The sequence below is a fragment of the Panthera pardus genome, unplaced genomic scaffold (assembly GCF_024362965.1).
Source record: "Panthera pardus isolate Hobbes unplaced genomic scaffold, ASM2436296v1 HiC_scaffold_19, whole genome shotgun sequence".
In the NCBI taxonomy this organism is placed as follows: Eukaryota; Metazoa; Chordata; class Mammalia; order Carnivora; family Felidae; genus Panthera; species Panthera pardus.
The window spans coordinates 7,635,817-7,651,614 of NW_026526754.1; the positions used below are offsets into that span (position 1 = coordinate 7,635,817).

The window sequence follows — 15,798 nt, forward strand, 5'->3', positions numbered from 1 at the left end:
AGACATGAAAAGACACTTTTCCAAAGAACACATCCAGATGGCTAACAAACACATGAAAAGACGCTCAACATCACTTATCATCAGGGAAATACAAATCAAAACCATGATGAGACACCACCTCACACCTGTCAGAACGGCTAAAATTAATAACACAAGAAACAACAGGTATTGGTGACTTTTTAAAATTATTTTTATATTATTTTTTTAATGTTTATTTTTGAGAGAGAGAGAGAGAGCAGGAGAGGGGCAGAGAGAGAGGGACACAGAGAATCCAAAGCAGGCTCCAGCTTCTGAGCTGTCAACACAGAGTCCAACGTGGGGCTTGAACTCATGAGCTGTGAGACCATTACCTGAGCTGAAGTTGGATGCTTAACTGACTGAGCCACCCAGGCGCCCCCATTTTTATTATTATGATCTTTGAGAGAGAGAGAGTATAAGAGAGCAGGGGAGAGGGACAGAGAGAGAATCCCAAACAAGCTCTGTACTGTCAGTATGGAGCCCGATGCAGGGCTTGAACTCACAAACCACAAGCTCATGACCTGAGCCAAAGTTGGGACACTCAACTGACTGAGCCATTCAGTCACCCCACAATACAAGAAACAACAAGTGTTGGCAAAGATATGGAGAAAGGAGAACCCTCTTGCACTGCTGATGGGAATGCAAACTGGTGCAGCCACTCTGGAGAACCGTAGGAAGGTTCCTCAGAAAACTAACAATAGAACTATCCTACAACCCAGCAACTGCACTATTAAGTATTTACCCAAATGATACAAAAATACAGAGTCAAAGGGGTACATGCACCCCTATGTTTATAGCAGCATTATCAACAATAGCCAAACTATGGAGGGAGCCCAAATGTCCATCAACTGATGATTGCATAAAGATGTGGTATATATACAGTAGAATATTACTCAACCATCAAAAAAAAAGAAAGAAATCTTACCATTTGCAACAACATGGATGCAGCTAGAATGTACTCTGCTAAGTGAAATAAATCAGTCAGAGAAAGGCAAATACCCTATGATTTCACTCATATGTGGAACTTAAGAAACAAAACAGATGAACACATGGAAATCAGGGGGAAGAAGAGAGAGGGAAACAAACCAAAAGAGACTCTTAACAAGAGAGAACCAACTGAGGGTTGATAGAGGGAGCTGGGTAGGGAATGGGCTAGATGGATGATGGGTATTAGGAGGGCACTTGTAATGAGCACTGAGTGTTGTATGTGAGTAATAAATCACACTGAGTTCTACTCCTGAAACCAATATTGCATTGTACGTTAACTAAAATTTAAATAAATAAATAATTAAATAAATAAGGATTCACCAAGTAGTCTATTACTCCAAGTTCACTGCCTTTCTATTAGATTTTGTGATCTAGAAAATGCAGGGGACAGGCCAGATACATTTTTTTTAATCTTTATTTATTTTTGAGAGAGAGACAGACAGATAGACAGGCAGCAAGCATGGGAGGGACACAAAGAGAGGGAGACACAGAATCTGAAGCAGGCTCCAGGCTCTGAGCTGTTGGCACAGAGCCCGACGTGGGGCTCGAACTCACGGACCATAAGATCATGACCAGAGCCAAAGTCAGACACCCAACCGACTAAGCCACCGAGGCGCCCCAGGCCAGATACATTTTTTTAATAAGTTCTCTAATATCCTCGTGGACAAGACAGAAAACACAAGTTTCAAACTAACACAATAAAGTGATTCTTAATATATCCTGAAGGGCTCAAATCTCAGCCTGTCCTCCTCCATTATTTTTTATCAAGACCTTAATGAAAACATACATAAACATATTTATCAAATTTTAGGTTAACACAATGCTGACAAGGCTATCAAATATTTGGGAAAGAACAAGGAAGATCACAGAAGATCCTGACAGGCCAGAAAAATAGGCAACAGACTCCTACATGAAGTTTAAATATAAGCAGAGTGAGGTCTTGAAGGAGGTCTATACAACGCATGAAATAGGGAGAAAAGAGTTTAAAAAGAATGAGAGGGTTTGGGCTGACATTAACGTGGCTGTGTTCCTTACGGAACTAGGGACCCAACTGACAAAGAGCTCAGAGGCTTGGCATGCATGTAGGGCCCAGATGAAGGAGCTGAAGGTGCAGAGAGGACAGCAGGGTATGTCCCAAACTTTTCATCCCATGGCAGGTGCCATGCTCCAAGCAAAGTGCGGACAACCTGGAGGGATGTGATGAGGGCAGGTATCCAGAGCAGAGGGGAAGGACCGAGACTGGGACAGGTACAGGGGGGCCTGGGTAAAGAATAAGAACCCACAACAGAGGCCCCTGGGACAGCAGAAAGAGAGCCAGGAAACAGCTGTAGTAAGAGAGCAGAGTGGGGATCAAGAAGACATCTTGAGACCTTGCCCCTAAATGCTTGCTCACCAGCTGGATGCCAGCTGGATGCAATTACAGCTAGGTGGCTATGGATTTCAGAGGAGGGTTTCTCTGGATATGCACCTGGGTCCCCTCTACAGTGTCTGTGCTATGCTCTTGGCTGCCCACTCTGGCATCTATCTGTCCTGTTGAGGAATGCTGACTCCTGGACACCCAGCCTCCAGCAAACCCAACTCCCACTCAGGTTCCCTAATTCAGCCCAGTTTCATCTCATGGAGAACCCACACAGAAGTTGTCTCTGTGGGGACTGACAGCCATCTTTTTACTGCCCCTCAGGCCAGGGATGCAGGCCTCCTAGAAGTTAGGCTTCTAAGTAAAATGTCCAATTCTCTTTTTAGACAAGGCCTGTGGCCAGCTTGGCTGGTACGGTTCTACCAGATCAGACCTCTGCAAACCCAAGCAGGCAAGCCCAGCAGTTAGGCACTACCTCAGGGCCACTGTGGCCAAAGGCTCCTCTCACTACTCAAGGACCATATACCAGTCAGCCTCAGTAGGACAAGGCATCACAATAGCCAATGTCCCTCTATCTCCCAGGCTTTTATCCTAAATCTCTTCACATGTACAGGGTTGCTCTTCCAAGAGATCCTCCAGGGCCCCCTTTCCCTCCACTGACTGCTGCTCCTCCTGGGTCCTGATCCTCCTTTCTTGCTAGTGCACTGCATCTGTCACTAAAACCTGCTGGGTCACCCTGGCCTTTATCAAGTTTGTTCCCCATGCCCTGCACACATCACAACCTCTTCCCCAGGCCCTCCCTCCAGTCAGTCCATCTTTTGCAGTTATACCAAAGGACCTTTTAAAATATAACTCTGTCCAGGTTGCTATCTGTTAACCAGTGAAAAGGCCAGAAGAGACCTGGCTCCACCTGATTCCAGCCTGTCTGTTTACCTCCTGTACTAGAGCAGACCTCCTATTGCTCGCTCCATAGCAACCAGCATCTTGCATGTTGGAAGGGCCAGGCAAAGTCAGGGCCCAGGCCACGCACAGGCAAACCCCGACCACTGTCAGGTATGTACTCGGGCCCCTCACACTTCTTATGAATGCCAAAACCTGTTCCAACAAGTGTCACACAGGCCAGGAGCATGACCATGACATTGCTACTTTCTCAGCACTGACCTTGGGCTTGATAATGCTGCTAAATGGATGGATTAACAAAGGAAGCACCACTGCTACCTTCCCTTCACACCTGGCAGGGCTCCAATGCTTGGAAATGGCTGCAGTTCCCCAGAGCTCAGGAGAGCATCAGTGGCATTGCTTTGGCTTTAAAGCCTCCCCTTAGGCCTCTCACCAACCAAAGTGGCTCTACAGGGCAGACCCTCTAAGGTCTCCTGTGCACCCACCAAGGCTGTGGCCATTCTTGGTGTAGAAGCAGGTGCTGTTGATGAGGTTGACACAGCAGCCAATCACGTCTCCTGTGGTGAATGTGGGACCGTAGGGCTGGCCAGTCCCAGAGGAGCAGAACGAATGCCCATCATCGCCGTGGTAACCATAGGAATGTTTATCCCAACCTGTTGGGGAAGAGAATAGCAACAGCTGAGTGGAGGTGCCTGAGACAGCCACAGAAGCCTGCCTGGGTCTGAGCCCTTCTCCCCAGCCTGCCAACACCTCAGTCAGTACTCTTGGACTCTCAGAGCTGACTGTGGACAGGTTCTGGCTACGCCAAAGGAGCAGTGACTCCAGCAGGTCACCACCCCTGAGTAGCTGAAGCAGTCAAGGGGGCCAACCTGTGGTTAACAAGAACCAAAACCATGACTGACCTGGAAAAGACTTACCAGAAGGCCATGCACACGGCAAGGAAGCGGTCAGAGAAAGTCTCATGATGGAGAGGGGGCTTCAACTGACCTTTCAGGGTTTTTTTTTTTGTTTTTAATGTTTTTAGTTTTATTTTTTAAAGTAGACTTCACACCCAGCAAAGACCCCAATGCAGGGTTTGAACTCACAACCCTGAGATCAAGATCTGAGCTGAGACAGGATGCCTGAGTGGCTCAGTCAGTTAAGCGACCATCTCTTGACTTTGGCTGAGGTCATGATCTCATGGTTCGTGAGTTCGAGGCCCACATCGGCCTCTGCGCTGACAGTGCAGAACCTGCTTGGGATTCTCTGTCTCCCCCCATCTCTCTGCTCCTCCCCTGCCCGCTATCTCTCTCTCAAATATAAGTAAATAAACATTTTTTAAAGATTAAAAAAAAAAAAAAAGATCTGAGCTGAGATCAGGATTCAGACACTTAACCAACTGAGCCACCCAGGGGCCCATGATTTATACACTTTAGATGGGTGGTTTTTACGGCATAAAATCTTATCTCAATAAAGCTATTAAGCACACACACACATATGTATTTGACTTTGTATATATTCACCTGGTGTCCTGAAACCTTGTAAAACTCACCAATTAGTTCTAGGAGCTTTTATGAAGATTCTTTGGGATTTCTAAACATACTGTCTGAGAAATAAAAACAATTGTATTTTTGCTTTCTACTCTGCATGTCTTTTATTTCTTTTTCCTGCCTGAATAGAAATAGTGAGAGCAAAAGTGACACCTCTGAAGTGCACCACACTTTGGTACAGGGAAAAGAGTGAAAAAGGTCATTCCGGGAAGAAGTACAGTAAAGTCATGAGCACAGGTGGGACCAGAGGGTGTGAGCTACAGAGGGACCTGCCTGCCTGCCTGCTTGGCTAAGGAATAGGAGTCGAGCTCACAGAGCCATGGCAAGCCAGGACCCACACAGGGTAGGCAAGCCTGACTGGCTGACAAGCAGGTCTGCTCCCCAAAGTAGCCGCTCCAAATAGCTTTCCTAGCCTCTGCTGCCTTCTTGGGGTCTGAGCAGCATGCCCATGTCAACATACTTAAGCACATCCTTCCCCTCCCCCCACCCCCAAGTGGCATGGGTAGATGTTCTCCTCTGGTAGGGAAGCTCTCTCCAGAGGGGCAGAGTGCTTAAGGATCTGAGTAGCTCACAAAGAAAGGCAGGGTTCAAACATTCTCAGTGTGTGTAAGTATGTGTGTGGTGAGGAAAGGCGGGTAGGGAGAGGGTAGGGAGGTATGAGCAGGCTGTAAGCAAAGGTATGTGGGTGAAAACAGATGGATGACAGGGCCATTGGTTGGCATGGGAGATACAGGACAAGGCTGGAGAGGTAGAACTGACCACACCCTGGAACCCAAACTCTGCCCTGCATTTGGACTGGTGAGCTCAAGGGCAAGGTGTCCTTCATAATCACAGTATCCATCCCAAGCCTTGTATACCCTGAGCTTTCATGTCTTTTCAGCCAGGAACCCTGGTTCCTGGTTAAATGAAGCTTCCCCAGAACCCACAGTGGGCAGCAGGCCAAAGCTGAACGGCTCTCACTAGCGGGTACAGGACCTAGAGACCTGCTGCTCCCCTCCTAATAGCTTTCCACCAATCAGAAGGAAACTATTGTGAGAACTGCCCAGAGCTGGCTTTAGAAAGCCCAAGGTCTGGAGCCAGGCTCTGTTCTCACCTTTCCCATTCTCCAGAGACACTGGGACTGCCTGGCTCAGGGGATAAGGTGCTGCTCTGGGCACCAACCCAACTTCTAAGCTCCTTAACCCCAAGGGTGGGTGGGGCCTTTCTACTGCTGGTGAGTACACAGATCATTTGGCCTCAGGGAAGCAGCTCTCCTCGGGCACAGGGATGCCCACTGCTGCCCTGAGAGGTAGGATGATGAGGCTACCATAGGCAATGCCTCTCTCAGGCTTCAACACAGGAGGCTCTATGGCTCCTGGCAGCAGCAGCTGCAGTAGCAGCCGCTCCTCTGGGCCACAGAAGGCTACAAATGAAGGGGTGCCAGCTGAACAGCAGTGAGGACCAAAGTGACAATCATCCCTCTAGGTCTGGCTCAGATTGTACTTGGTGACCCTGGGCATGCCCACCAGCTTCCCCTGCCTCAGGATCCACATCCACATGCCACACCAGTCACAGAAGGCCTCCCCTGGCTCCCCTCCTAGATCCTCCAGACGGAGCACAAGGGCTTCCCACATGCAACACAGTCACTGACCACAACATGACAACCTGTTAAGAGAGCAGCACAGCAATAACCCTGTGTGTGTGGCACAACAGTTACTGCCACTTCCACCTCATCAAGAGACTGGGGGCCTTGGTCACCAGCCCGCAAAGCTGAGAAATGGTTGAAATGGGATTTGACCAAATCTTCAGATTCCAAAACCCACATCCTTCCTGTCATGTGTCTTGTCTCATTTGAGGTGGTAACCACTCAGGCAGTAAAACTGTCCCCAAGCCCCTATCCCATCACCAGAAGACAGTGGTCAGATGCACTGGTTTTAAGGAGCTGTGGACCTGGGATTTCTGACTTGCAGTGAGTCAGGCCAGAAATGGGGCAAGGCCCAGACCCCAGCCCTAGAGGAAGACAAAGGTACTGGTGCCTCCTGTCTGAAGGCTACAGCTGGCAGTCTCTGCTCTCCAGGGAGGCCCCACCTTCCCACCTCACCAGGCAGCCACAGCCAGCTGACGAGAACACACACTTCCACCCAGTGCCCACTGAAAAAAGGCTTCCTAAGCACAAAGCCCCGCTTCTCACATATAAAGAACATACATATGATCCAGCCAAAGATAGCAGCACTTGACTTTAGGCCACAGGCCTGAGTTCTCAGCATGGAATCCCCCAGGATGGGCTGCTCTGCTATAGAGCCCTACAGCTACTAGAGACCAAACTTTGCTCCAGGGGCCTGGGATGCCAGGGGCAGAGGTGTGGCTCTCCTCAATGCTGCTTGAGCAGAAAAGATTTCCCTAAAGACAAGCCCACCACTCACCACCTCCTGAGGCCATGTGGCTGTGGGAGAACACTGCCCAGGAAAGCCACTGCCCATTCTAGCCCTCCCCAAAGAATCCTTAGGGAGAGCTGCTTGCTGTCCTATGCGCCCTCTCAGAACCATGCCCACAGCTGCTCATGCCCACTGGGTCCTCCCTTTGTGCCAGTGCATCATGATCCAACCCCAACGCTTGCTCCTTTGTTTTCCATAACATTGTTTGGTTCCCCCCTCCCCCTAGCCCTGGCACACTGCTCACATCCCTGATCAATCCTGAATCCTACTGAACCTTTCCAGTCACCAGTAGTTACTTGTCCTGGGACTGTCCCTGTCTATCTTCCTTGGCCAAGACAGGAGTTCCCTGACGCAGGGTCTACATGATCTCATCACAAGTTCCTCCAGTGCCCAGGATGTCAGGAGTCTGAGAGGTGGTACACATGCATATACACACGTCTGTGTGTTTGTGTGTAGTGACCAGTCTTAGCCCATTTCTCTCTCACACAAGGATGACCCTGCATGACAGATTTTGTATACAGATTTTACTGGCTAGAAGGTACAAGACTTGAACTAGAAAATTTTCCTTGTTTTAGCTTTCTCAGATTGAGGCGGTAGTTACTCTAACAATTTTAATAAAAATGTAGCCATGTGATCCATCAAAAATAGTGAAATTGCCCAAAAGAACCAGTTCCTACTTAAGTCAATGACTGAAGGATATCTGGAAGCTATTTTTGTTGCCATGTATAGGAGCTCAATAACTGTCACCAAAACAACAGAGGCTTACATTTCCAAAGACCTAATACAGAAATTTAAGTATTTTGAATAGTTTTCTTCAAAAATAAACTATGTAATTATTTTGACAAAAACTACCATAGAGCTATAAATATGGATTTTAAATTAAAAAAAAAAACAAACCTGAAGAGCTTCATAAAAAAAAAAAAAAAAGTATTTACTTAGAATTGATTTAAGATTCACCATCATCTTGGTTTGTCTGGAAAATAGGTTAAGTTTTCCTGTTTTTGTTTTCAATTCCCAAATCACTTACCATTTATATAGATTTACCCAGAGGAAGAAAATGCATAGTCCCTGTCATACACTGAGTAAGGCTTCCCAAAGATGTCCATGTCCTAATCCCAGAACCTGTGAATATGCTATCTTAATGGTACAAAAGATTTTGCAGAAGTGATTAAGGCTCTTGAAATGGGAGAGTGGATTGTCCTGGATTATCTGGATGGAGAAGCAATGCAATCACAAGGGTCTTTGTAAGAGAGAGGCAAGAGGGTCTAGTCAGAAAAGGTGATGTGAAGGCAGAGAGAGACTGGAAGATGCTACACTGTTGGCTTTGAAGATGGAGAGATGGGGACACAAGTGAAGAAATGTAGGTGGACACTAGAAGCCAGAAAAGGCAAGGAAGCAGATTCTCCCCACAGAGTCTCTAAAAAGAATGCTACCCTGCTGACATCTTGGTTTTAGGACTTCTGTCCTTCAGAACTGTAAAATGATTATTTTATTTATTTATTTAAAGATTTTGTTTTTAAGTAATCTCTACACCCAACGTGAGGCTTGAACTCACAACTCCAAGATCAAGAGTCCAATGTTCTACCATCTGAACCAGCCAGATGCCCCTAAAACAATTACTTTAAGTCACTATTATTATTACAGCAGCAACAGAAAACCAATATGGTCCCTTATAGCTATAGAAGAACCTACTGAGCATCTGGAACGATCAGTGTAAAACAATCAACACCTCAAGCTCCTTGTCTCTTGCTCCTCAAAGTGCCATGAAGTTAAAAGCTTTTCCAAGAAAATCACAGGCCTATAATGTATCTTCATTCGGAGCTATCATTTTTATAACCGATATTTTTTCCAAACACAATTAAATACAGAAAGTATGTACAGAAAGTGTTTATGTATGCATATGAAAGGCAGCCTGGGGTGAAAAACGGAATGTTATACACCTCATTCAGTAATAACAGCTGTGGCAGCAATTTGGTTTAGGGCCACTGTGCTACCTTCTCATTCTCTGGAAAGGAAGAGCAACCAACCCACTTGCCACCAATTAGCTAACAAAGGCCTGCCTATTCCATGGAGCTGACAAACGGGGTGGTGGGAGGTGGAAAAGCAGCAGAGAACACATAATATATATGTGTTCTCTGTAAAAGTAGAGTAAACTACTTTTTACTGTAAAAAGTAAACCAATAAGCAAACAAGAAAACACCTGGTAGATAAAACATGCTCTGAAGGAAACAAAGCAAGGTGATGGGCTAGAAAAGGGAGTGGGGATAGGGACTAACTGGGATGGAGTAGTCAAGTTAGTCTTTGCCGAGGAGTGATCCCTAAGCAGAGGCATGCTTGATGAGAAAATCAGAAACAAGAACTTCAGGCACCTGGGTGGCTCAGTCGGTTAAGCATCTGACTTCAGCTCAGGTCATGACCTCAAGGTTCGTGAGTTCAAGCCCTGCATCGGGCTCTGTGCTGACAGCTCAGAGCCTGCTTGGGGTTCTCAATCTCCCTCTCTCTGCCTTTCCCCTGCATGTGTGCGCATGCACTTCCTCACTCTCTCTCTCTCTCAAAATAAATAAACATTTAAAACAAAAAAAGAAAAAAGAACTTGAGGGGTAAAGTGAATGAGCTCAGCATGTCTGAAAAACAGGAAAAGGCGGCCAGTTGGGCTGGAGCAGAGAGAGATTTAAGAAGACTGGTGGCAGAGCTGACAGGACTCCCTGGATGTGTGTGCTGCTGGTCTGAAAGCGAACAAGGATGCCTCCCAGGTTTCTGTCCTGGACAAAAGGGTGAATGGTAGTACCACCTACTAACAGAAGGAGCAGGCCTTTTGGACATGTTAAGTTTGAGTAGGTGGGTGGCTATACAAGGCCAGTGAAATGACTGTGGCTTATCCCAGACACTCAAAATTGTGATGGGGAACACTCATGAAACAAACAGCATAAACAGAAAATTTTAAATGAAGTCAATGGAGGATTTTCCTACTGTGTTGTCTTGATACAATGGCTTCCTGTTTTTCCTTCTGGTGAAAAATTCAGACCAAAGACTAGAAAGGGCAGAGCAAACACAGAGCAAGGCACTAGATGCTCAAAATAGAAGAAGAGATGTTAAAGGGCACGAAGTTACTCTAAGCGGATTAAGTTACCCCGCTCTCAATGAAACTTCTCCCCAGGCCTTGAGAAGCTGTACAGCAGAAAGGAGCAGGTACTTCTGCCATTCTTGAGGAATCAGGCAGACAGGAGACAAACCAACAAGGCCAAGGTCAAATTGCCATTGCACATTCTGTAGATAGTCTGTGGTTGTCAGTCTCAATCTAGGGTACTGCAGAGGGCAGTCTGGCCTCTATTAGAAAGAGACACTATCACCCTTGGTGGTAGGGCAGCAGTATGGCCTGAAAGCCTTCTGCAGTCTGGTCCTGGATACAGCCCTGTCCCTCCAAGATGGCAGTTCCTCGGCAGTCACTCACTTCCTTGGACCTAGGTTCCCTTCTCTACCAAGTGAGGTGGGAGCAATTAGCGTGGTCAAAGAGCCCTAAGATCTACTTAGAAGAAACACTGAGTCTCTAACCAATCAGCAGGTACAATAATCCCCATCTGAAGGTTGAGAAAACTGAGTCACTGCGAGGCTACATGAAGGCTTGTGGTCTTGTAGATAACATTCTCAGAAGCTCAATTCTCCTTCCCTCTGAGGGACATTCAGGTGTGTACCAAGCAGGTACCCACAAGGGTGAAGCTACCACCTCCTCCTTCTTGAGGTGGCCCACAATTCAATCTCAGGAAAAAGGAAGATGCTCTGAAAGTGGAACAGTGTGAGTTCCTCAAAGACTGGGCTCCATTAGAAAACACTTCACGTAACCCCTACAAGGTTTCTGAACTCCAGATTTGGCTGACCTGTCCAACACTACTCCCTACTGGTATCTGGATGAGTTCCATCCTGGGCACAAAGCCTCCTGTCACCCCTCCCCCAAGGCTGCAAGAACAAGCAGTAGGGTAGGTGAACAAGGAGTGCTAGGATTTGCCTTCCAGCCCCCTTTCTTTAGGGGATAGTACTCACCTTCTCTTAAGAAGTACCCCCCCCACCCCCACACCAATTCTGTCTCCAGGGTGGACTACTAATCCTAGTAATTCCTCCTCCCTGACCCAAACTGGATCAATAAGAGATCTTCCTGATTTTTCTACAAGGATGCTGGGAGGAGAGTGGGTCTCAAAGCTCTGTGCTGCCATTGTTCCAATCTTATGTTGAATGCCAGTTTGACAGACTAAAACTATTAAGCACAAAGCAGGTGAAAGAGACAGAGAAAGAAAGTCCAAGACAGCATTTGAATCCCTGAGACCTCACTCCTCTGTTTGCCCTGCCTGAATTCTGGCTGACCAGCTGGTTAGAGATGGGTTTCTCTCCTTTTTGTTTTTTTTTCTTTTTTAAATCATTTTATTTATTTAAGAGAGTGGGAGAGAGGGAGAGAGGGAGAGAGGGAGAGAGGGAGAGAGGGAGAGGGAGGAAGAGCAAGCTGGGGAGAGGGAGAGGGAGAATCTTAAGCAGGCTCCAGGCTCAGCACAGAGCCTGATGCAGGGCTCGATCCCATAACCCTGGCATCATGACGTGAGCCGAAATCAAGAATCAGACACTCAACCAAGTGAGCCACCCAGGCGCCCTGGGCTTCTCTCCCTTGAAGCAACCAAAGTTCTCTGGCTATCGGGGCCACATCTAAGCATCTTTTTGTTCACCTTGCATAACACCTGGCCCAGAGTACATGCTCAAGAAATGTTTGTTGAAATAAAAAGGGAAATGTAGTCAAGGGCTGGCAAGAAGCCTGAAATACAAGACTGTCAATGATCAGACCATATTGTGACACACTGCCTGTGGGCAATCCTAGGCTTGAGTGTAAGGAGTTTTGTTGTCATTTTTCTTTGTAAGAAAAGCAAAGCAATTAGAGCTGTCTGCCTGCATCATGCCCCCACTTACACAGACTAATGATGAAGCTACTTCTGGGTCCTGGCAAGAGGACTACTCTACACCTGGGTAAGTCATTTAACTTCTTTCAGTTTTCTCATCTATGAAACAAGGAAGCAGATGTAAATACCTCTGCCAGCTCTGGAAGAGTCCATGGTTCTAAGTCCCCTTCCCCATTAAGAGTGTCCAGCAGCTATGGTCACTCCCACACCTCTGGGTAAGCCTCCCCTCCAGCCCCACCACCCTCTGCTTCAGAAGAGAACCCCAAACAGAACTTCTGGACCCAAAGTCAGCAGCTTTCTAAGTTGGCAGCAGGAGCAATCACCCTCTTTGGATGGGCTTGGTGTGAAGCTGGGGTGATAGGCCCGGGAATGAGAGTTGTCACATTTATCACAGGGCTGGAACGAGCTGTCTGAGAGGACAATGAGAGGTGAGGGCCAGAAGAAAACAAGGGGGCATAGCTGCCTGGACCACCACACCCTCCTGTAGGAAGTCAGATCCAGGTGTCTCTGAGTCAGAGGATAGCTGAGACCATACAATGGGGAAAACACTCTGACAGAAGAGCCACCCAACTAATCATTCTTCCCTCTCCAAAGAGAATGAGCCTTGACACTCCCAGAGAGAACGAATGGGTAGCCAGCCTATGGGTGCCCACACAGAAAAGCCTACCCCTTGCCATGTCAGACACCTATTAGATGCCAGTGATGCAAGGGGAAGCCAAGCCACATTTGGGCCAGGGAGCCCTAGGTGCCCACTTCCGATGTTCTGGCACCACCCACTTCCCCTTCCATGATCACTCAGAGGGGAAGTCTCTATCACAGAAGTGTGGGGGCGGCTGAGGAAAGGAAATGGTTCATCATCTTGGCACTCCCAGATGCCATCCCTGGTTACAATGACCTGGAGGTAGAAGACTCCCATGGGGGTGCCAGGGACTCCAACACAATTGCTCCAGGAGCCCACCCACTGCAACTTCCATCTGCCAGGACATGTCAGGGGCCTTAGTCCCAAGAAGCTAGCAGTTGGAGAGGACTCCCACTGCCAAGTAGAAAGACTTCTTTCTGCATCTTCAGCACATTAACACAGAATCTTGGAAGGGGGCTGGTGCTGTGCCTGCCCAGGAGGTTCTAGTCCTGGCCTGTGGCTAGCCAGCACACAGAGTCTAGCCCACGCCTCACAAAGTAAGCCTGAGCCTTGGCCTCCATGCCACCACGGCAGCCATCTCTCCCGAAGAAATGGGTCCCAGTCACCATTGGGCTTTGGGACTAGACAGACTTGGGTTTGAATCCCAGTTCTATCACTTGGCCCGCTGAATTCTCTTGACTGAACTCTTTCAGGGTTGGTGAGAGAATTAAACAAGAATGGCTAGGGAATACCAGCCCAAAGGAGGCACTCACCCTCGAATTTCTCTTCCCTCTCCATTTCTAATACCAGTTCCATGGTGAATCCTAGGCACTTCAGACTTCGTACTTCCTTCTTCCCTGAGGGAGCAAGCAGGGATGGAACTGGTCACCACCCACCTCTCCTAACTAACACCCAGCAATGGCAGCCCCAGGCCTGCTCCACTCTTGCCTGTCCCTGGTTTCCCGGGGAGGCCATCTGGCCTTCAGAGCACTTGACAGAGCTCAACAACCATCCCCGGTGGCTCTCAAAATGTCACTTATGAGACTGGCTATGGAGGAAAGGTGCTGGACTAGCTTGGCCAGGGTGCTTATTGAGCCTGGGATTGCTGTAGAGAGAGCACATGTGCCTTGGGAGACCTCCTGGCAGGGCTGCTTCTCAAAGATGGTCACTTCCTCAGAGGCATCCCTCCCTGGAATCCATCAGATAAATGCTTTTCCCCAAACCTCAAGTATCTTTAAAAAATATGATAGGATCCACTGCCTGGAGCAGCTCAGCAATGGACAATGGGAAAGCAAAAGAGATCTTTTCACTCAGCAGACAGTGCAGTGACATTACAGAGGGTCCATTTTGGTACTCACATGGCTGTTACCCCAAGCTCTCAGAACCATGGAACCAAGGAACAGGATCCACACAACCCTAGGGCTATGCCTCTGGCGGCTCCAGGCCAGAGGGGTCAGGGATACCCTGGGGGTCTGCTCAGCATGGAAGTCAAGGTAAGGAGAGCAGGAGAAAAAGGTTCTCTGCAGGTAGGTAGCTGGTGACACCAGGGACTGATACCAGGTGGAGCTTGCCCTCGCAGGGGTACCCAGGCCCTATACTGAGATAGGGACAGGTGTCAGCTCAAAACCATGGGCAAGGTGAGAGGCTACATAGCCAGCACCTGCATAAAAGCAGCCTTCCATGAGTCATACCTTTTCTCTACCCCAAAAGAAACAGATACCTGATGGCCAGGGGAGGCCCAGGGAAGCCAGGACGGGTATTGCTGGGTCTGGCTAGAATATGGCTCAAGTAGTATCTGCCATATCTAACAGAGCTACCGGCCTGTATCTCAGGATCCCACAGGACAGGCTAGGTCTGTCATCTACTATGCTGAATCAGGCTATGGAAAGGTGTAGCACTGTCCCACAAGACTGAGGAGCAAGCTCAGCTCTGAGACCTTGGTATCTTTCCTCTGGAGCCAGGTTTGGCTTCTCCTTGTCTCCACTGAACTTCTTTTGAACCTCAGGGGAAAGTCAGTGGATGGGTGACCCTTGGTAGTGTAGGAGCCTGTGACTTTGCACACATTGCCAGATCCTGAGAGATGGCATGTGCAAAACCCTTCCCAAAAAGAGACTCAGGCATAGTAGTACAGTATTTCCAGGACCCCTAGATACAGATTCCTGCCCAACACTAGTAAGGCAAGGGATTGAGCAGTAACTAGTCTACACTCAGCTCCACCCTGATGTGGCCCCAGGCTCCAACCACACCAGAGGACACTTGAGAATCTCTGTTTTCAGACACTGACAAACTCAGGTTTCAGAGCTGGCCCTTCTGCTGTCGATGAAACCTGTTACCTCAAAGAACTTAATACAGGTCTTCCTGTGAGTGAGAAAAGAGGCCTACAGAAAAGGACCATGATTCAACTGGCCATGGGGCCAAGGCCACTGCTGGCTCAGGAAGGAGTGGCAGGGAAGCAGAGAGCCTCTTACATGAAAGCAGCTCTGCAGTAGGGACTACGGTGGGTCTTAAAGCACTGGCACCATTAACATCTATGGAAACCACCAGGGATTTTGTACAGCTACCTGGCCCTTGAGCCCCAACTGTCAAACCACCCTCTGCTCTGGACTTCCCAGTGGAACGTGGGTATCTACCCCTCCACTCCCCTCCAGGTCACTTTCCAAGGATATCTCAGACAGCGACAAAACAAAATGATCAAGGCAGTGAGGGGCTGGGCAGCACCATGCACACAAACCCCAACCTATTCTTCCCACAGCTGCGGTCCTGAGCAGCTGTTCCCCTGGTTTCAGAGAATCTCCTGGCTGCCTGACTTTTCTAGGCAGGGCTACTTTGAGGCACCTTATAGGCTTGAACTGCAAGGCCATCACCAGTCAGCCTCTTCCCTTTACCAGCCTAAGCTGGTACTCACTTGGGAGGCTTGTATGGTATCTACAATCATGCCAGTGTTGCAGAGGACTATTCCCAGGTGCTCTACCACGGTTAGGAGAAGGCACACCCAGATTTCCAGTGGGGCTTTGATGGTTCAATTCACCCAACTGGA

General features: G+C 48.2%; 1 protein-coding gene across 3 annotated transcripts in view; it reads right to left on the reverse strand.

Moving 5' to 3' along the window:
- The window catches only part of RANBP10 (RAN binding protein 10), a 60,953-nt gene that overhangs the window by 13,524 nt on the left and 31,631 nt on the right, over window positions 1-15,798 (reverse strand). The window contains exons 4-5 of one of the 3 annotated variants that reach the window (XM_019455538.2): window positions 13,535-13,618; window positions 3,748-3,915 (exon numbers count right to left, since the gene is read on the reverse strand). The exons of 1 other annotated variant lie outside the window; for it this stretch is intronic. In XM_019455538.2, the coding sequence (XP_019311083.1) occupies window positions 3,748-3,915; window positions 13,535-13,618 (252 nt within the window). The remainder of the gene's footprint in view (window positions 1-3,747; window positions 3,916-13,534; window positions 13,619-15,798) is intronic. One more of the 3 variants, XM_019455539.2, reaches the window with a different exon arrangement.